The following is a 17,207-nucleotide window of genomic DNA, read 5'->3' as shown; positions in this document are numbered from 1 at the left end:
TGTCTGTGAGCCCCAGAGGCACTCAGGCAACTTACTACTGTCCCCTGGCCCAGCTGCCCTCTAGCTCTGGCTTTCTTACCTTCTCTTTCCTCATACTTTGACACTTCAAAAGACAGATCTAAGTCAACTCTGGGTGTACATAAGTAAAGATAATACATTCCCTTGACCTAAGTCCCTACCCCATGAGTCACAAAGCATAGGCCCATCTCCTCCCCTGTGACCTATAGGTGCTGGATCCAAGCCTTCTCCCAGCTGCTGTGGCTTCAGCCCTTCCACATCCCAAGATTACGGTGTCTGCTTGCTCAAATAAACAAGCACACTCAGACAAGCTGTGATCCAACCAGCCCCACGTCTTTGTCCATCCACACTGCCCATGGCATCGTGACAGCTGGGCAAGCGGCCAGCGCTGTACACAATGTCCCCACGACTCTGACCTCGGGCTTTCCCATGGGTTATGGTCAGTGTGGAGAGGGGAGGGAAGCCAGCTCCTGCATCTGGCCCAGCATGTACCCTGCCAGTTCTCTGTGTGGAGAGTCGGGGGAAGGACCCTCCTGGGCTTTGGAATCTTCCCTGTCCCTTGATCCAAGCTGAGTCCCAGGTAGCAGACAACCAGAGAACCAGGGGAGTGGACTCCTCTCTTCCTTCCCCGAGGAGAAGGGCCAGGCTGGTCTGTCCTTCTGGATCCCATCCTGGCACCATTTGCTTGCGGACGTGCTTGAGTGCAATAGGGGATGGGGCCCCCACACCTCCATGACTATGTTGGCTCACCCCTTCGGTGAACGTTTATGGAACAGCACAAGGTCCTAGGCATAGTGCTAAGTGCTGAGGTCATAAGGGGCGCCTGACCCTGGGCAATCGCCATAGTGGAGGAGAGCCTTACAACTGGATGTCGGAGCTTAGCAGAGTGAGGAGAGGCACACAGCAGAGCAGGTTGTGAGAATCAGGGAAGACTTCCTGGAGGTGATGGTGGTGCTAAATACCGTAGGTGCCATTAAAGGTGAAAGTCTAAATGGGTAGGTGATATGTCGCTGTGCCTGGAAGAAGGATAGGGACTCTAAAATGCCACCCCACTGACTAGATCCCTTGAGCATGTCTTCTGGGCTTGTGGTTACTTGTGCAATTGTGCATACCAAGCGTGGGGCCTATACCAGGCCTACTATCTATCCCCAGGACTTTGGAGTATGTGTCCAGATGAGATAGTGTGATTTGGAACATTAACATCTTGGGGCATAATATTTGACCGAGGGAGTGACAGCCTGGGTGGATGAGACCTGAGGGACAAGATCACAGGAACAGACCAGGCTGGAGGTTTCTGTGCTGGCCTGACTTGCTACAAGGCATCTGTCCCCATTCTGGGATGGCAACCCCACGTTTCAGGATTCCATACAGATGGACAGCATAGGACACAGGACAGAGACAGGCCCAGCAGCCCCCACAACGTATGAGCTGAAGGAAAGTCTTTTTCGCCTTGATTCTAATCTGAGCCAAAGTCAGGAGAGAAGAAGGGTGCCCCCGCCTTTCTTGTGTTGTCAGAGAGAAGTTTCTCCAATTTGTTTCCCCTAGTTGCTAAGAGTACACTGAGGGCATCACCACCAGTTTTCAAGATTTCCAAACTAGTGCCTCCCTCCCACAGGTGAAAGGGCCAGGACCCTAGCCATTGCTAGCCATTCCCCCCTCACTCTTGTTTCTCTCCTCTGCTTTTCCTCCCTTCCTGAGCTCCCTGCAGGCCCCTGTGAGAACTGGCCCCCAGCCCCACAACCTTTCCCCCTTCCATCCCATGCCAGGGAGCACAGATGGTTTTATCTTTCATGGCCTTCCCTTTGCCTCATAGTAACCTCTTCCATAGCTGATGTCACCTCTGCTTTGCACTGACACAGCAGCTGAGCGGGGCACACAGGGCCACGAGGTCCCGAGCCAAGCTTTCCTCTGTGTCCTCTCCACTAGCCTTTTCCAGCCAAGAATCTGCTGCTCACCCATGCTGTCCCTCTGAACCAATGTGTCCACCTGGGGTTGAGTGTTGACTGAGTGCCCAGCGGAAAGTCAGAGCTGTGCTTTACGGTTGGGGGAATGGAGCCAGAGTTTTGTCCCGCCCCTAGGGAGCTCACAAATTTCTAAGAGAAACAGGACAGGGACACCTGGGTGGCTCAGTTGGTTAAGCAGCTGCCTTTGGCTCAGGTCAAGTCCCACATCAGACTCCTTGCTCAGTGGGGAGCCTGCTTCTCCCCCTCTCTCTGCCTGCTGCTCCTCCCTGCTTGTGCTCTCCCTTTCTGATAAATAAATAAATACATAAATAAAATCTTAAAAAAAAAAAAAGAGAAACAGGACAAAGCACAATGGTCATCTGGACAAGATAGTGTCTGATCATGGCATCTTGTAAACATATTACTTAGAGTTCATGTGGCCCCTCCTACTAGAGGTGCCCTAGAACTGGTCAGGGGGAGATGATGGGCTTGAAACAGACTCACTTGGGATTCTTTCAGTGTCTATTGACGTTCACCATGCTAAGTACTTCGACAGTCTATTAATATTTACCCCTATATTTAACCTTACTTTGCAAGGCTCAGGAAAGTTGTGCCAGCTCAGGGCTTGGGGTGGGGGAAGGGCGTGATGTGGTAGGAGGAGTACACCTGCTGGGTGTGTGGTACACACTTCATGGATTGTCTAGCAAGGAGTTCTTTCTAAGCACAGAACAAACATGCTAAGCAGAGAGTGGGTAGGAGACTTGATGGGTCCCATCTCTTTTCTGCTCTGCCACCACCCACCCCTGCCCCCATGGTCTCAGCCAGGCTTCATAAACCCTGGAACGTAGGGTCTGGCCACTGGGTAAATTACAGTCCCAAGGCCCCTTGGTCCCTCAGAGGCATTTTCCTTCTACTCTGTTCCCTGCTCCACCCTTCTTCTCCACTCTCCCTGCCCAAAAGGGAAAAGGGAAAATCCCATGCTTGCTTTCTGCCTCGCCTTTGACATTTAAGGTGCAAAATTATGTAATCCTGGTGAATTTCCAGGCTATGTCTCTGCTGCTCCCACATCAGGATTTGGCTGGATTCCCCATCCCCACCCTCTTTTTAAAAAGATTTTATTTATTTATTTGAGAGAGAGAAAGGGAGAGACAGAGCATGAGCAGAGGGGGAGGGGCAGATGGAGGGGGACAGACAGAGGGAAAAGGAGAAGCAGATTCCTCAGGGAGCAGGGAGCCTGACATGGGGCTCAATCCCAGGACCCTGGGATCATGACCTGAGCCAAAGGCAGACGCCTAACTGACTGAGCCACCCAGGCACCCCTGGCTGGATTCCCTTTTAAAGCCTGGAATTATTGCCTTTTATTTATCTTGGGGACTCAGGATTTGCAAAGTCATCTTCCCCAAACATGCTCTTCAGAATTGTTGGTTTCCCCATGCCCTCCTTTCAAGCAGCAGCCCAGAGGGCCAGCTCTATTCATCCTATCCCTCCCAAGCCTGTGTTTTAGTTGAGAACCAGCCAAGGGGAGAGAGGAGCCAAACCCAGAGCTCCATACGCAGCAGGCCCCTCAGCCCCAAGAGCACTCAGGGAAGCCCCCAGGAGCCATTGACCCAGTCAGTCCCTGTCATGCTGGATACCCAGTACTCTTCTCCCCTAACACCCTCCTTACCAAACCTATGCTTTCCCTGCGTTTCATCCTGACCCCCCAAGAGCTACCTGGCCCTTTGGACCACCTGGCAAAGCTAGGGCTGTCCTATCAGGTACTTGGCCTTGGCTGAGGCCAGAACCACACTGCCAACCACTCAGGTGCCTGGGGAGGGCTACCTGAGGCCGTGGGGACCACAGGAAAGGGATGGGGCCGGGTGCTGGCCAACCAGCTACCTGCCAGGACAGGCTGGCACCGAGGCCCGTGGGTCTAAAGTCAACACACAGCTAAACCTGTCACCACCTTCAAGTTTCCAGGTTCATCGGCAAGAAGGAACAAAGACAGAGGCACGGAGAAAGTAGGTCTTGCTTGGGAGGATGCTTGTATCTGGCTTGTAATCAGCGAGGGCCGGAACAGAGTCAGATGCAGGGGATGGGAGGGGCCTATTCTCTGGTGGGGGTGGGGGTGGGAATGTGAACTCAGTCCGTGAGGTGTGAGGTAGGGATTGAACTATCCCCCTTAGGGGTGGGGGACACAGATGACACTTGGCAGAGTGAGGGCTGCCTGAGGGCTTAGGCTATCCCTTCTCCAAAAGAAGGTGTGGAGGTCATGAGAATGGGCTTCATGGACCTCCAACTATGAATAATTAATTGGCCAAGAGCACTCACCTGGACCAGACTTCCAGGTGAGCAGCCTGGGAACTTTCCCTTCCTAGGGGCTGCCCAGCCACTAATTGAGCTTAGCAAGGATACTCAGGTAAGCCCCATCCTGTGAGACCCAGAGCTCCCCTGATGGTGTATTTTGGCTCCCTGAAGACCTTGGCAAACCTTTCTTAGATAACCACGCTGCAGAAATCCACCCAACCTTCCCGCCCTCTCTCCTTCACTCAGGGACAGACTTTCCTCATGATCTGACAGCTCTCCTAGCCTTCCTTGGCGCCCACCTGATTTTCTCTCACAGTTGTTTCCCTTCCTCAAGACCTCACAACTGCCTCCCAGCCTTGGTGTCTGCTTCTCCGAATGCCCAGATCAACACAAAAGTCTACTAGGTCTCCAGAATGATAAATCCCTGTGGGTTAGGACCTGTTAGCAGGACCTGTCACGAACCTTTAGAGTCACCTAGAAGAAAAGGATAAGCAATAGGAAGGAGCTGGGGAGAGGAATGGTTTCTGGAACCTTGGAATGCCAATCCCTCCAAACCGGTTTGGCTCCTACTGACCGAGACAGGGCAACGCTTCTGCTGCCACCTGGTGGTCATAGTGGGCAAAGCACCTTTGCATCTTCCCACTCCGTTCTGTGGCTCTGCTCAGAGGGTGTCAGTGGAGAGTTTGTTGGGGTCTCCTTCTCCCTCGTTTGCAGTATTAAATGGAAGCGTTGACAAAATGGAAGTGTTGCAAAAATTAGTGAAAAATGTTCTTCTTTTAAAATTAGCACCATAGGGGCACCTGGGTGGCTCAGTGGGTTAAAGCCTCTGCCTTCAGCTCAGGTCATGATCTCAGGGTCCTGGGATCGAGTCCCACATGGGGCTCTCTGCTCAGCAGGGAGGCTGCTTCCTCCTCTCTCTCTCTCTGCTTGCCTCTCTGCCTACTTGTTATCTCTCTCTGTCAAATAAATAAAATCTTTAAAAAAAAATAAAATTAGCACCATAGTTATATATATTTGTGAGTATATGGAAAATTATTGAATTGTATACTTTAAATGGGTGAATTGTATGGTATGTGAATTATATCTCAACAAAGCTGTTTTTAAAAACCAGCACCATAAGATGAGTTGGAAGCAAGGGAGGCTTTTAGAACACGAAGACAAGGATGGTTGGTTTCAGTTTCTTGGGACATCCTCAAACAGGTATGCAAGAAGTTCAGACAGTACGTGTTCAGTAAATACTTGGTAAATTAGTTGTGTAGCCAAATGGAGCCACTTCTTTTATTTTCTCGCCACCCACTCTTTAAACCTCTACACCCCCACTTTTCCAAATAGACATCCACAGTCTTCTCACTTTCCAAGGTTGCCTGAGAGATTCTAGTCCAAGCATCTGAAGGCTTTGAATTTATCAGAACCCTTGACCTTTCAGCACTGTTTGATAGACTTTATACTCACTGCCTTCTTAAAACACTCCTCCTCTGACTTTTGTGTCTTGAAAACTCTTGGTTCTCCTCCCGCCTCTCTTGTGGCTCCTTCTCTATTCTGGCTTCTCTTCCTTCCCCCCTCAACTCCTTAAGTTCCCTTTTTCCTGCGTGCAATCCTTTGGCAATCTCAGCTGTTCCTGTGGCTCCAATAAACACATCTAGCTACACCATCACCCTCACCAGTGTTTATTACTGCCTCACACTCTAACCCAGATTGTCCACACTGCCCTCAGATTTCATCATCTGAGTGACCCATTAACACTTTAGACTCACACATACCTAAAGCTGACTTTCAGGCTGAAACCTACTTTTGATCCCTCTCCTCCCACCGCACCCCATTAATAACATCACTGACCTTCCAGTTGTAGGGGTTTGAGACCTTGGAGCCACCTTTGATTTTGCTCTCCCTTGTACCCTACGTCGAGTCAGGTGCTAACTCCTACAGGTTCCACCTCTGAGATGCCTCACGTATCTTTCCATTCCTTTCTATTCTTCTGTCACATGATCATTCTGACTTTCATTCCTGTCCCTACACTAGCCCAGCAACCTTCCAACTGATTTCCTGGCTTCCAGTCTCCCCCAAGAGCAAACCCTTATTGTCCGATTAGGTTTCCTAAAATGGAACTTTCATTTCATTGCCGTTTGGAAGCTTTCTTTGTCTTTCCTTTGCCTGAATCCAGTTGAATTTCTATTGCCTGAATGAATTAAATGTGTGGCATTTGAGGCCTTGCATATTCACTCCCAGCCCTCTTTCCAGGCTTATTTCCTATTCTCCAGTGAGAATGGCGGGACTGTTCTCCCACAAGGGTGAGCAATGTTCCCACCTGTCTTCTTCTGCACATGCTGCTGTCCCTGCGTGGATGACATATGGGAAGTCATTCTCAGTGGGGTCAGACAGACCTGACTCAAAGATGGACTCCAGCACTAATTATCTCTCGGGTCCTCCATTTCTTTACCTGTAAAATGAGACAGTAAAAGTCTACTCCACGGGATGATGTGAGAATGAATTAAGATAATGCTCGGTAAGGCGTCTGCCGTGTGGATGGTTAATAAATGTTAGCTGTGCTTTCTTTTTGTCTCTTAAAATATTTGTCATCCTTTTCCAAACAATGTCATTTAAAGTCCATTTCATTTTTTTTTTTTAAGATTTTATTTATTTGGGGCACCGGGGTGGCTCAGTCGTTAAGCGTCTGCCTTCTGCTGAGGTCATGAAACCAGGGTTCTGGAATCGAGTTCTGCATCAGGCTCCCTGCTCAGCGGGGAGCCTTCTTCTCCCTCTCCCACTCCTCCTGCCTGTGTTCCCTCTCTTGCTGTCTCTCTGTCCCTCTGTCAAATAAATAAATAAAGTCTAAAAAAAAAGATCTTGTTTATTTGGCAGAAAAGAGAGAGAGAGAGAGCACAAGCAGGAGAAGTCAGGAGAGGGAGAAGCAGGATCCCTACTGAGCAGAAAGTCCAATGCAGGGCTCAATCCCAGGACTCTGAGATCATGCCCTGAGCCGAAGGCAGACGCTTGACTGACTGAGCCACCCAGGTGCCCCTCAAAGTCCATTTCAATGCCATTCACTGCAAAATTCCTTTCTTGACCTTTCCACTGGCCACCCCAGTTAACCTCCTTCCTCAGAGCTGTCCTCAGATGCCATATTTCTCACGGCAGCTGTTCTCATACTCATCACATGCCTCACCCACAGTCTTCCCCAACTCTAGTCTTCAAGGAAGTAGCGATTAATACAAAGTCTTGGAGCAAGCAGGTGAAAAGTAAAGCGATTGCATGGTTGAGTCTCATGTCAAAAAATGAACTTTCATGATTCCCAGCTGATGTGGAGAGCTTGTGTGGTGAAGGCAGCCGCCCAAGACAGTTTGTGAGTCTAAGATGAAAATGGATTTCAAGTTTTTATGAACATAATAGCTACTGACTACTGGCTTTTTAAAAATACCTTTTCCTAAATATAGAAAAAAATTAACAGAAATAAAATAAACAAAATAAAGCAAAAATCAGTGAAATAGAAAGCATCCATCCAAAGATATCACTATGATGTTGTTAAATTCTTTAATATTGGGACTTTTTTATGCATCTAAGTATAATTTATGCATGAAATTTGGAGTCTGTAGATGTATATACTAGAATTATGATGAGTATTTTCTCATGACATTAAATACTACTCAAAGTGTTGATTTCTGCACAACAACCTATCGTGTGTCTGTAACTTTTTTTTTCTTTCTTCTTCTTCTCCTTTTTTTTCTTTCAAATCTCTATTCGGTTTTAATGAATGGCAGTACTGTATCACATGCAACTCTGGGTGAGTTCAGGATGAGAATTTTCCAATAAACCTTGTCTAATACTAAAACTGCTTCTTTTTGTCATCCAAAGCCCACCTCAAGTTGAGGGAAGAGAAGCCTGGATGGGTCCTAAGTTTCTTGGGGGAAACCAAGTCTGTATAGTTCTCTCTTCTCCAGGATATGGAGCAGGAGAAGCAAGTTTTAGCCCCAAAAGAATGAAGGACTAACAAACAATAAACACATCCTCTGTCCTTCTTATGAGGTCTGCCTGCCCTTTAACAGGAACTACATCCTTAATTTACAGATATTTTTCAAACTCGTATCTTTACTTGTCTAATATTTTTTTTCTGTTGTTGGTATTTGAGCTTCCTCTTTTCTAGCTTTTAAAAAATTGTTATCAATTATGCTGAAAGAAACATCAGGATAGGTTTCTAGATTTGGGAGTATAAGGTGAACAGAATAAAAGAAAATCAAGCTCTTGGTTTCAAATTCCCATTCAGGAAGTTTAAAAGATTTCTCAATATTGACCTTTTTTTGAGGTAAGATTGACATACAAAAAGATATACATCTTTAATGTATACAACTTGATGAGCTTGGGGATAAGTATACACCTATAAAGCCATCACCTTGGGAAATTTTTCATCGCTTTGTAGTTTTACTACTCCAGCTCTCTTATTAATTTCTGCCTCTTTCCCAGGTGTCAAGGAGATAATTGATTTCAGGAACGAAAAGCAGTTGGATCCTATGTGTTCAGAAGGAATCTATTGCAAGCCTTCAAGCTGAGCTCAACTCATGTACCCCTGGTACCCGTGACCATGAGGGATAAAGGTTACTGTAAGTTGCAACATTTCTTGCATTGTTGCATTGTTATAACTTTTTTTTGTTGTTGTTTGGTCATTTAACTCAGTCTGTTTCCTTGTACAAAGTAGCAGTAAAACATTTCTGAATCACAAAAAACACTGTTTGCTGCAGGGCCAAGAAGGGGGGGGGTGAGAGGTAGAAATCATAATTCTATTCCTCATTTGCCTTAGAACTTTGCATATCCTTCTGCATTGCCTCATAGCTCCCTGTATTTCTCCCGGGTAGCACTTTTTATGATTAAAATTCATAAATTATCTGTGTATTTGTTTAATGGCTATCTTCTCTACCAGAATGCATGTTCAATGAGGCAGAGGCCCTGATCTTATTTGCTGCTTATCCCAGAGTCCCTGCTGTCTAGTCAGCACTCAGCAAATACTTGTGGAATGAATTATGACTGCAATGAGGACTCAGAATGCAAAAATATGTGTCCCCTGTGATGGGACCCTCAGAAACTGGGACAAGGGTGTGTGTATGTGTGTTGGGTGATTGCCCTGAGACCCTGAAATGATGCTGGAAGGGTGAGCGCCTGGGAGGTTTGCCCGGGTGCTCCAGTCTCCCCTCCTCACAAGCTTGGGACATTCAGTCAGCCAAGTCTCTTGTGAAATTTGGTGAGTTGCTCTGAAGGAAAGAACTGTGTTCTCTCAGGTCCTCTTCCCCATAATCCCTCTTCTCTCTTATGCCTTTCTGTCCCCTCCACCTCCCCCCCCACCCTTACTTTCTAGCCTGTTGTCTCCAATTCACAGGGAGCTCTTTCGTCACCCACTCCACCCTCTGCGGCAGGAGCCCGGGCTGACACTCACCATTTTGTACAGAACTCTGCCGGCCACAGTGGGAGCTCTGCCTGGGGGTGATAATGCTGACTGATTACTTCCGGACTATGTGGGCACTCCGCATCCGTCCTGTGCTCAGCAGGGGGCATGATCATAGCCTCAGTCCCAAGCTTCTGGGCAATTGCAAACTAACTTCCTTTTTTTTGCAGATGACAGTCGTCTGTCTCTCACTATCTGGGTGGGTTTGGTGGGTTCCCTCTACCTGTCTAATCCTCTGCAGAAGGCATGGGCAAACGGGGATAGCTGTCCAGGAGGTTTCTCTAGAAATGGGAGGAAAGCTGAAGGGCCTATTTAAAAAGGTTCTATTTGGAGAGATGGAAGATGCAAAAATGTATTCCAGCAGGACTGGTTAAATCCAGGAGGCAGTAGGAAGGAAGTAAAAGACTGAAGTGGGTCACGTTGATGAGGGAAGCCAGTTTCCTCAAACCTCTCTGTGAGGTCCCATGAAATATAACAAAATGCTATTTTCTCAGCTTTCTGGGTGGGGACAGCTGCAACAGGACTTCATACATCCAAATCTCCCAATGGATGTGGTTTGTCTGTTCTAAGGAGCTGTGACTTGTGGTGGCCCCTGGCACCAGGCTGGGATGTCATTGTACAAAAACAGGGAGGGGGAATTCCCTTGGGATTAGCCTTCTCATGTCAGTTTGCTTGGTCCACAGTGTTTGTTGCTGAAAACTTCAGCTACTCAAATTTTGGTGTTTTTTTTTTTTTTTTTAAGATTTTATTTATTTATTTGACAGACAGAGATCTCAAGTAGGGGGAGAGGCAGACAGAGAGAGAGAGGAGGAAGCAGGCTCCCTGCTGAGCAGAGAGCCCAATGCGGGGCTCGATCCCAGGACCGTGGGATCATGACCTGAGCCAAAGGCAGAGGCTTTAACACACTGAGCCACCCAGGTACCCCAAATTTTGGTGTTTTTGCCACACAGATGACCAGTGGTGGTATATTAGTGAAGGGTAAGACCTTCTGTGCAGGGTTTTCTTACAGGTAAAAGGTCACCAGTTTCTTCCATTGAGAATCATGGCCATTGTGAGCCCCTGTTGTTTATGGAGTATGCTCTATTATTTATGTTTATTGGAGTGGAAAATGTTGAGGGTCACTATGTGAAACACAGGTCATTTGAAGCTTCTCCCTATAGAAAATGGACTGCCCCAGGGTTCCTCTTTCTAGAATGTGGAAGGTGGCTTAACCTGGGGAAATTTACATAGAGAACTGATGGGAAAATGAGCCACAAGTTTCCATCCTATGCCCTTTGCTGTTTCTGGGCTCTTTGTCAGGACCTAATAGATCTGAGTAGCACTAAAAGCCTGGCTAGGATGACTATGGCGTGAAGAAGGAGTGTACTGGGGGCAGAAATGTAGTAATCCTTTTCCTGCTGTGTGCAATAGAATAGCACACCACCAAAAAATGTATCCCAGTGAAGCAATGGGGCCCATTCACCAAGTGGGCTAAGAGGCATCATGATGAAGAAGTATATTGGGTTCTGATGGACGGCAAGACTTGCCATGTGCTCAGGAAACTCTTTTAAGAGCTACTTTCTCTCCAGATTACTGTTACAATAGCCTCCAGGTGAAATGCCATCCTTCCACACTACTGATGTCAGCTGGAGTGGAATGGGGGTGGACACAGAGCATTCTGGGACCCTTGTCTCTCAGAGGTAATGACAACAGAGTACTGACGAAAGCTATCTCCCTGAAGCAGGAATTGCCGTGGCTGAGTAGAGTTCACAGGGATGGACGCTACGGTAAGATAACTGAATTTATTTTGTGCTTTATAGCACACAGTTTGTAACGGTTTCTGTATCTACTATATTACTCCTAAAACAGTCCTTCAGGTCAGCAGGGCAGGCTTGAATACAAACACTTTGTAGATACAGAAACTAAGTCTCAAAGGGACATGCCTAGAACTATACAGTTACAGAACCAAGACTTAAACTGGGAGTGTGGGTTTCAAGGTCAAGACTCTTGGGTTTTGCTAAATTGCTAAAAGGCAACCCGAGCCCCAGGATTCTGACATTAGTTGCCCTTATTAACTGGGAATTCAGGAAAAAGCAAGTGCCATAGATAACCATACTTAGGACTTCCTGAGTAAGACTAAACCACCCAGGAATGCCCAGCATCTTTTGAGAAAATTTCTCAAGCTTGTTGTATAACCTGTGCTCCCCCGGGGTATTAGTGGGTTAATCTACACATGTAGGGTAGGCTCAAGATTGAGCAGGGAAGAATAATGCTTTCTGGGTGAGTGACCGTGAGTAAAGCAGTCCAGCTCTGGCCTTAAGGTCACAAGGGTGTGGGTCCTGTCACATTATGAACTTCTTTGAGTCTATCCAAACTCTTATTGATCACAAGCCTCTCTCTCAGAATATAAAATTATCTCCCAAGGAATCAGAAACCATCTCCTGTTCCTCTCATCATTTCTTTGACCTATACTGCTAGCTTCCTGTTCATTACCTCTGTCCTAATGTTCAGTTTTTCAAGCCAAGGGTCCTTTTGCAATTGTTTGAAAGCCTTGTTCGTTCACCATCTGCTGATTTCACACAAAATGATCTTTCATCTTCCCAAAGAAAACAAGCATCTTGCAATGTCTAATTGCTGCCAAAAGATAGAGATGAAGCTCTTCCATCCAGGGAAGCTCCCAGGGAGGTCTGAACTCTAGCCCAGACAGCGTTAGGTCCCTAACAGTATCTGGGCCTGGGGTAAGAGAGCTGCTGCTTCTCCAACCCTTTCCTGGGGGTTGGAGAGCACATATTTTCCAAGGACCCGAGGCCAGCCTTGGGTTGTCTGGGATCAAGATCTCTTTAGGGGGACCACACAGGACTGGTGACTTCCACTGGGCTGGTATTTTACTGAGGGTGAGGTGGGCTTCAGTTGAGTGGGGCACTAGAGTGGCCTAGATGGGGAAGCAGCAGCGGGGAGAGAGCGCAACACCCACTGCAGCCATCTGTGAGGAGGCGGTAACCCCCTGCCCCTGTGAGGCCAGTGCCATTCTGGGCCACAGCACATGCCTGTAGGGGAGCTAGGGCAAGGGATCAGAGGCCGGAGCAGGGCCTAGGCAGGGACGTGCTGGGGTTACATACACCTGAGATTGAAAAGAAAGCAAATCAGCTCAGATACCTCTGAGAGTTCCATTTTGTGCCCATGCTTAAGAGTCCTCAGTCTAGTACTAAGAGCCCTAAGATGAAATTGTCAGTTAAGCTGGATCCAGACATCCACTCCTTTTCAGGAGTCCCAAGGCACACTGTCCTTGCCCTTTGCTCTTTGATGCATTCTCCCAGTCAGGGTTTAGGCTCTTCCCTAGGCTGTGCCCCACACCCTTAAGGAATACCTTCCTGTCAGTGTAGTTCCCTCATAAGCCATATGAGGGCAGACCTCAGAAGGATACAGATAATCTGGAAGTCCGAAGTGCCCCCCTCACTGCCCACCCCCACCTCAACAACAGTCGGAGACCCTGACCCTGAAGTGTCTAAAACAGAGGCTCCTCCTGCAACTAGCTTTTCCCCTGGCTGTAGGGGTTGAGTGAGGGAGGGGAGCCCCCCTTCTCCACCCCACCAGGGGACAGCTCAAGGTGAGACATTAAAGGAGCCTCAGATGCCATTGAATGAGCCTGGAAAAGAGGCAGCATTTTCTAGTTTCCTTCCCCTAGCCTTGGTCTGCAGCCCAATCCATGTCGGCCCTTTCAGGAGCTTTTAGTGGAAATTAGCCCAGACCTACCGAGGAGTCTGCCAGCACCTCCCACTGCTCTTTCATCTCCTCTTCTGACTGGGACGACCCCCTACCAGGCCCCTTCTGGAAGCTACCGTCCTCTCCCCCCAGCACTGGCCTCTCTCACCCCTCCTTCCTTCCACCCCAGTCTCCACATCTCCCTCCCAGTCATCTCTTTCACCTGCCAAAGCCCTGCCTCACAGCTCCCTCCCAGCCCATTTCTTGAAGCTAGAGGAAGAGCGAGAGCGAGAGCGAGCCCCTGACAGGACTGATAGCCATTCCCCACCCTTTCCTCTCTGCCCGCTCCCCCCAGGGGGTGCAGATGCCCGCTACAAAAGGCAGGAAGCAGAGTCTTCCTGAGACCAGCTGCTCTCTAGCTCCTTTGCCTTCTGCTGGCTAGACTGGGATGCATCTTTGCTCCTTCTTTCTTCAGATGACAGTGGATTCCTGAGGTGCCAGGCCCCCTACCTCATTCCCCATGAATGCTGTGGAAAGTCCAGAGGGGCAAGAGCTCCAAAAGATGGGGAGTGGAGCCTGGGACAACCCTGCCTACAGTGGTCCCCCATCCCCACATGGGACACTGAGGATCTGCACCATCTCCAGTGCGGTGCCTCCCCCGCCCCAACCCAAAAAGCCTGAAGATGGACCCCAGGAGAAGGCATATAGGACCCCGATATCCAGCTGCTGCTTCCAGATCTGTCGTGGCATCAGAGGTACCTGGGATACAGGAGTTGGGGAAGGAGTCCCAAACCCTTGTGGTGGGAGATGTGACCTGAAGAAGAGGTGGATCTCAGTCTCTTTGGGCTTTATGAATTGTCTCTTAGAACTGAAGTCCCCAGAACACAGAGGCCAGTGTAGTGGTCTCTTAGAGCGAGAGCCTGGTACAGTCCTCTCTGGGGTGGGATGGTATGGTGGGACTTAGCTTGAGGGAGGACACGTTTGTGGTGTTCCCTTAGACTGCCCCACCTGAAACAAGGACCTCCTTTCCATGTCTTCATTCTCTGCTACCCAGTGTCTTTTGCATTCCTCTCGGGGTGTTTGATGGAGGGCAGGCTTGAGTGTGGTTAGAGTAGCCAGATTCAGCCAAGATACAAGGTAATGTGTGAGCCAAGGGCTGGGGTAGAAATGGGAATAAAATCCAGGGACCAGTGGGTCAGGCACCTGGGAGGAACCCTGCTGCTTGCGATCTTAGGCATCTCTCCCATGTCCCTTAGGACTTTGGGGAACAACCCTGACTGAGAACACAGCTGAGAACCGGGAGCTTTATGTCAAGACCACCCTCAGGGAGCTGCTAGTATACATCATGTTCCTGGTGGACATCTGTCTTTGTGAGTAACACCTGCGTCTGTGAGACAACACCTGTGTACACACTTGTGCAGCAATGCCTGTGGAGACAGCATCTGTCTGTGTGAGCAGGCTGTGTCCTGGCATTGATTACCTTTTCAGTTTAAGATATTTTGATTAAAAGGAACTTGTCACTGGGTTCAGGAGAAGAAGGCAGGTTGTTAGGAAGCGGTCAGTTACTTCGTCAAGACTTAGAAGGGAAATACAGTTGTTTTTTAAGATTTTATTTATTTATTTGACAGACAGATCATAAGCAGGCAGAGAGAGAGGAGGAAGCAGGCTCCCTGCTGAGCAGAGAGCCAGACGACACAGGGCTTGATCCCAGGACCCTGGGATCATGACCTGAGCCGAAGGCAGAGGCTTTAACCCACTGGGCCACTCAGGGGCCCCAAAGGGAAATACAGTTTTTAAGTTCACGGTCCTGACACCAACTCAGCAGCCACCACGTTCTGTTGGCAAGTGGAAGTTTTTACCTTTCTGTAAAAAGTGGAAAACCATTCCTTTCTATTTGGAACAAGAAACAGTTTGGTGGGTTTCAGTGGTTATTATGCTAGGTCAGATCCCCATTTCTTTAAAGGCAGAAGGAGAAAGGTTCAGCAGACCTTAGAGCTCAGATGCCTAATAAAAGGGCTAAAGATATAAGTGGTGTAGTTGTGGTCAATGCAGCTAAGACTCTCCTGTATGAGAGACCACCATGTTCCAGACATTGAAGGAAGCTTATTTAAAGTTCTAGCTATGGACACAAACTAGAAAGTTTTGGTGTCTAAGTTGAGAGGACTAAGTGAAAGGATAAAACAAGTCACCATGGAAGGATAGAGTCAAAGAATTCTAGATTGAAGGTATAGGCTCTGAATTTACAGACTTGGGTACAAACACCAGGCTATACCTACCATTCACCAGTTGAGGAAACTTGAGCAAGTTGCTTAATTTCTGTGAGTTTCAGTTTCTTGATCTATACCTATCTAATCCAATAGGATTATATGAGGCTCATAGAAGATAATGTTCATGAAGTCATTATCCCCGTAAAGAGTAACTAGTACCAGTAAATAAATAGTCATATGGTAAAAAAAATACTTCATAATGGTCACTACCCTGGTCTCCAGACCCAATGCTCTCCCTATATGATGGGTCTCCCTATATGAGGCCCAGTACTGGATGAAATACTCCAGGGGCATATGACCAGTACAGAGTTCGTGATGCAATTCAGATGTATTCAGATTTGGGGGATCTATGAGGACAGAAGAAGAAGTGATATCTGAACTGGAAGCTGAAAGATGAGAAGGATTTAGTTCCTTGAAAGGAAGGTGAAAAGAAGGGAAGTTCCTGGGAAGGGAGACCAGCGTGTGCCTAGGGCTATGAAGGCCTTTACATTTCGATACTTCCAACATGTAGTAAAAGAGTACTGTTACTAACTTTCTAGCCTTCATCCTCTTCCAGGCCTCTTTCTTCTTTCAGGCAAAACTAGAGGCAATCATGAGCCTTGGGCATGGTCTCAGCGGGGCTACTTTGGCACTCTCCAAGGTCCTGACCTCACCTTCCTGTCAATTCCCTGTCCGCCTCACTTAGCTCTGACCATCTGCAACTAGACTATATATTCTCAGTGGGAATGATATACCCCCGAGGGGGTAGAAATAGTTTCTTGGAAGGAAAAAAAAAGAAAGAGAGAAAGAAGAAGAAAAAAAAAACAACTTAGATATTGCAAAAGTTTTTGGCCCTGGAAAAGGCCACAGTACATAAATGAATGTAGTATTTATGTGCTATTAAAATTTAACTGGGGTAAGGGGTGATTAGGAAGAAAATGTCTAAAAATGCCCTCGAGTTGAGGGATAGTGCCAAAAAATGTTAAGAAACACTGAACTAGACCCTTATAATTTCCTACTCTGTGTGCTTAGCTCTCCTGCCTAATGATAGGGATGCAAGTCCTAGCCATAAAATCTGACATAAAATATGGTGGCTGTTGTGTGGTTCTATCAGGAGGCTGTCTTCTATGAGCTTTAATGACATGTAGTTGGCTATTCATCTTTATCAGTATGCTTTTCCCTGTCAGTTCCTATGACAGGGTTCAGATCCTCTAGGACCCACATTTGGAATCAGGGTAAACATGTTGGCATAATGGAAAGATATAAACACTGGAGTTAGACAAACTGAATACACATACCAGGTCTGCCGCTTACAGGTTTTGTGACTTTGGGCACTTCCTTGGGTAGAACAAAGAGACTAGTACCTAACTTAGGGAGATAACATATATAAATAATCTAACACAATCACTGATAGTGATTATCTTTGAATTACCTAGTAGAATTTTAAATAGTTCTTTGGTCCTCTAGACTGGTAATAAAAAATACCTTTTAAGAAAGAAGCAAATCAGGGGGTGCCTGGGTGGCTCAGTCATTAAGCATCTGCCTTTGGCTCAGGTCATGATCCCAGGGTCCTGGGATCAAACCCCTCGCTGGGCTTCCTGCTCT

At 47.5% G+C, this 17,207-nt stretch overlaps 1 protein-coding gene across 3 annotated transcripts in view; it reads left to right on the top strand.

Moving 5' to 3' along the window:
* The window catches only part of PKD2L1 (polycystin 2 like 1, transient receptor potential cation channel), a 155,858-nt gene that overhangs the window by 112,453 nt on the left and 26,198 nt on the right, over window positions 1-17,207 (top strand). Inside the window, exons 7-10 of one of the 3 annotated variants that reach the window (XM_032313038.1) lie at window positions 8,703-8,839; window positions 11,244-11,441; window positions 13,832-14,111; window positions 14,613-14,726. In XM_032313038.1, coding sequence (XP_032168929.1) covers window positions 13,877-14,111; window positions 14,613-14,726 — 349 coding nt within the window. In that variant the 5' untranslated portion in view covers window positions 8,703-8,839; window positions 11,244-11,441; window positions 13,832-13,876. Of the gene's footprint in view, window positions 1-8,702; window positions 8,840-10,548; window positions 14,112-14,590; window positions 14,727-17,207 lie in introns of those variants that run through there. The other 2 variants (XM_032313039.1, XM_032313040.1) reach the window with 2 other exon arrangements.

Source organism: Mustela erminea, chromosome 14 (genome assembly GCF_009829155.1).
Source record: "Mustela erminea isolate mMusErm1 chromosome 14, mMusErm1.Pri, whole genome shotgun sequence".
NCBI lineage: Eukaryota > Metazoa > Chordata > Mammalia > Carnivora > Mustelidae > Mustela > Mustela erminea.
Note: the sequence above shows the minus strand (reverse complement) of the source record. Positions and strands in the feature narration are given on the sequence as shown.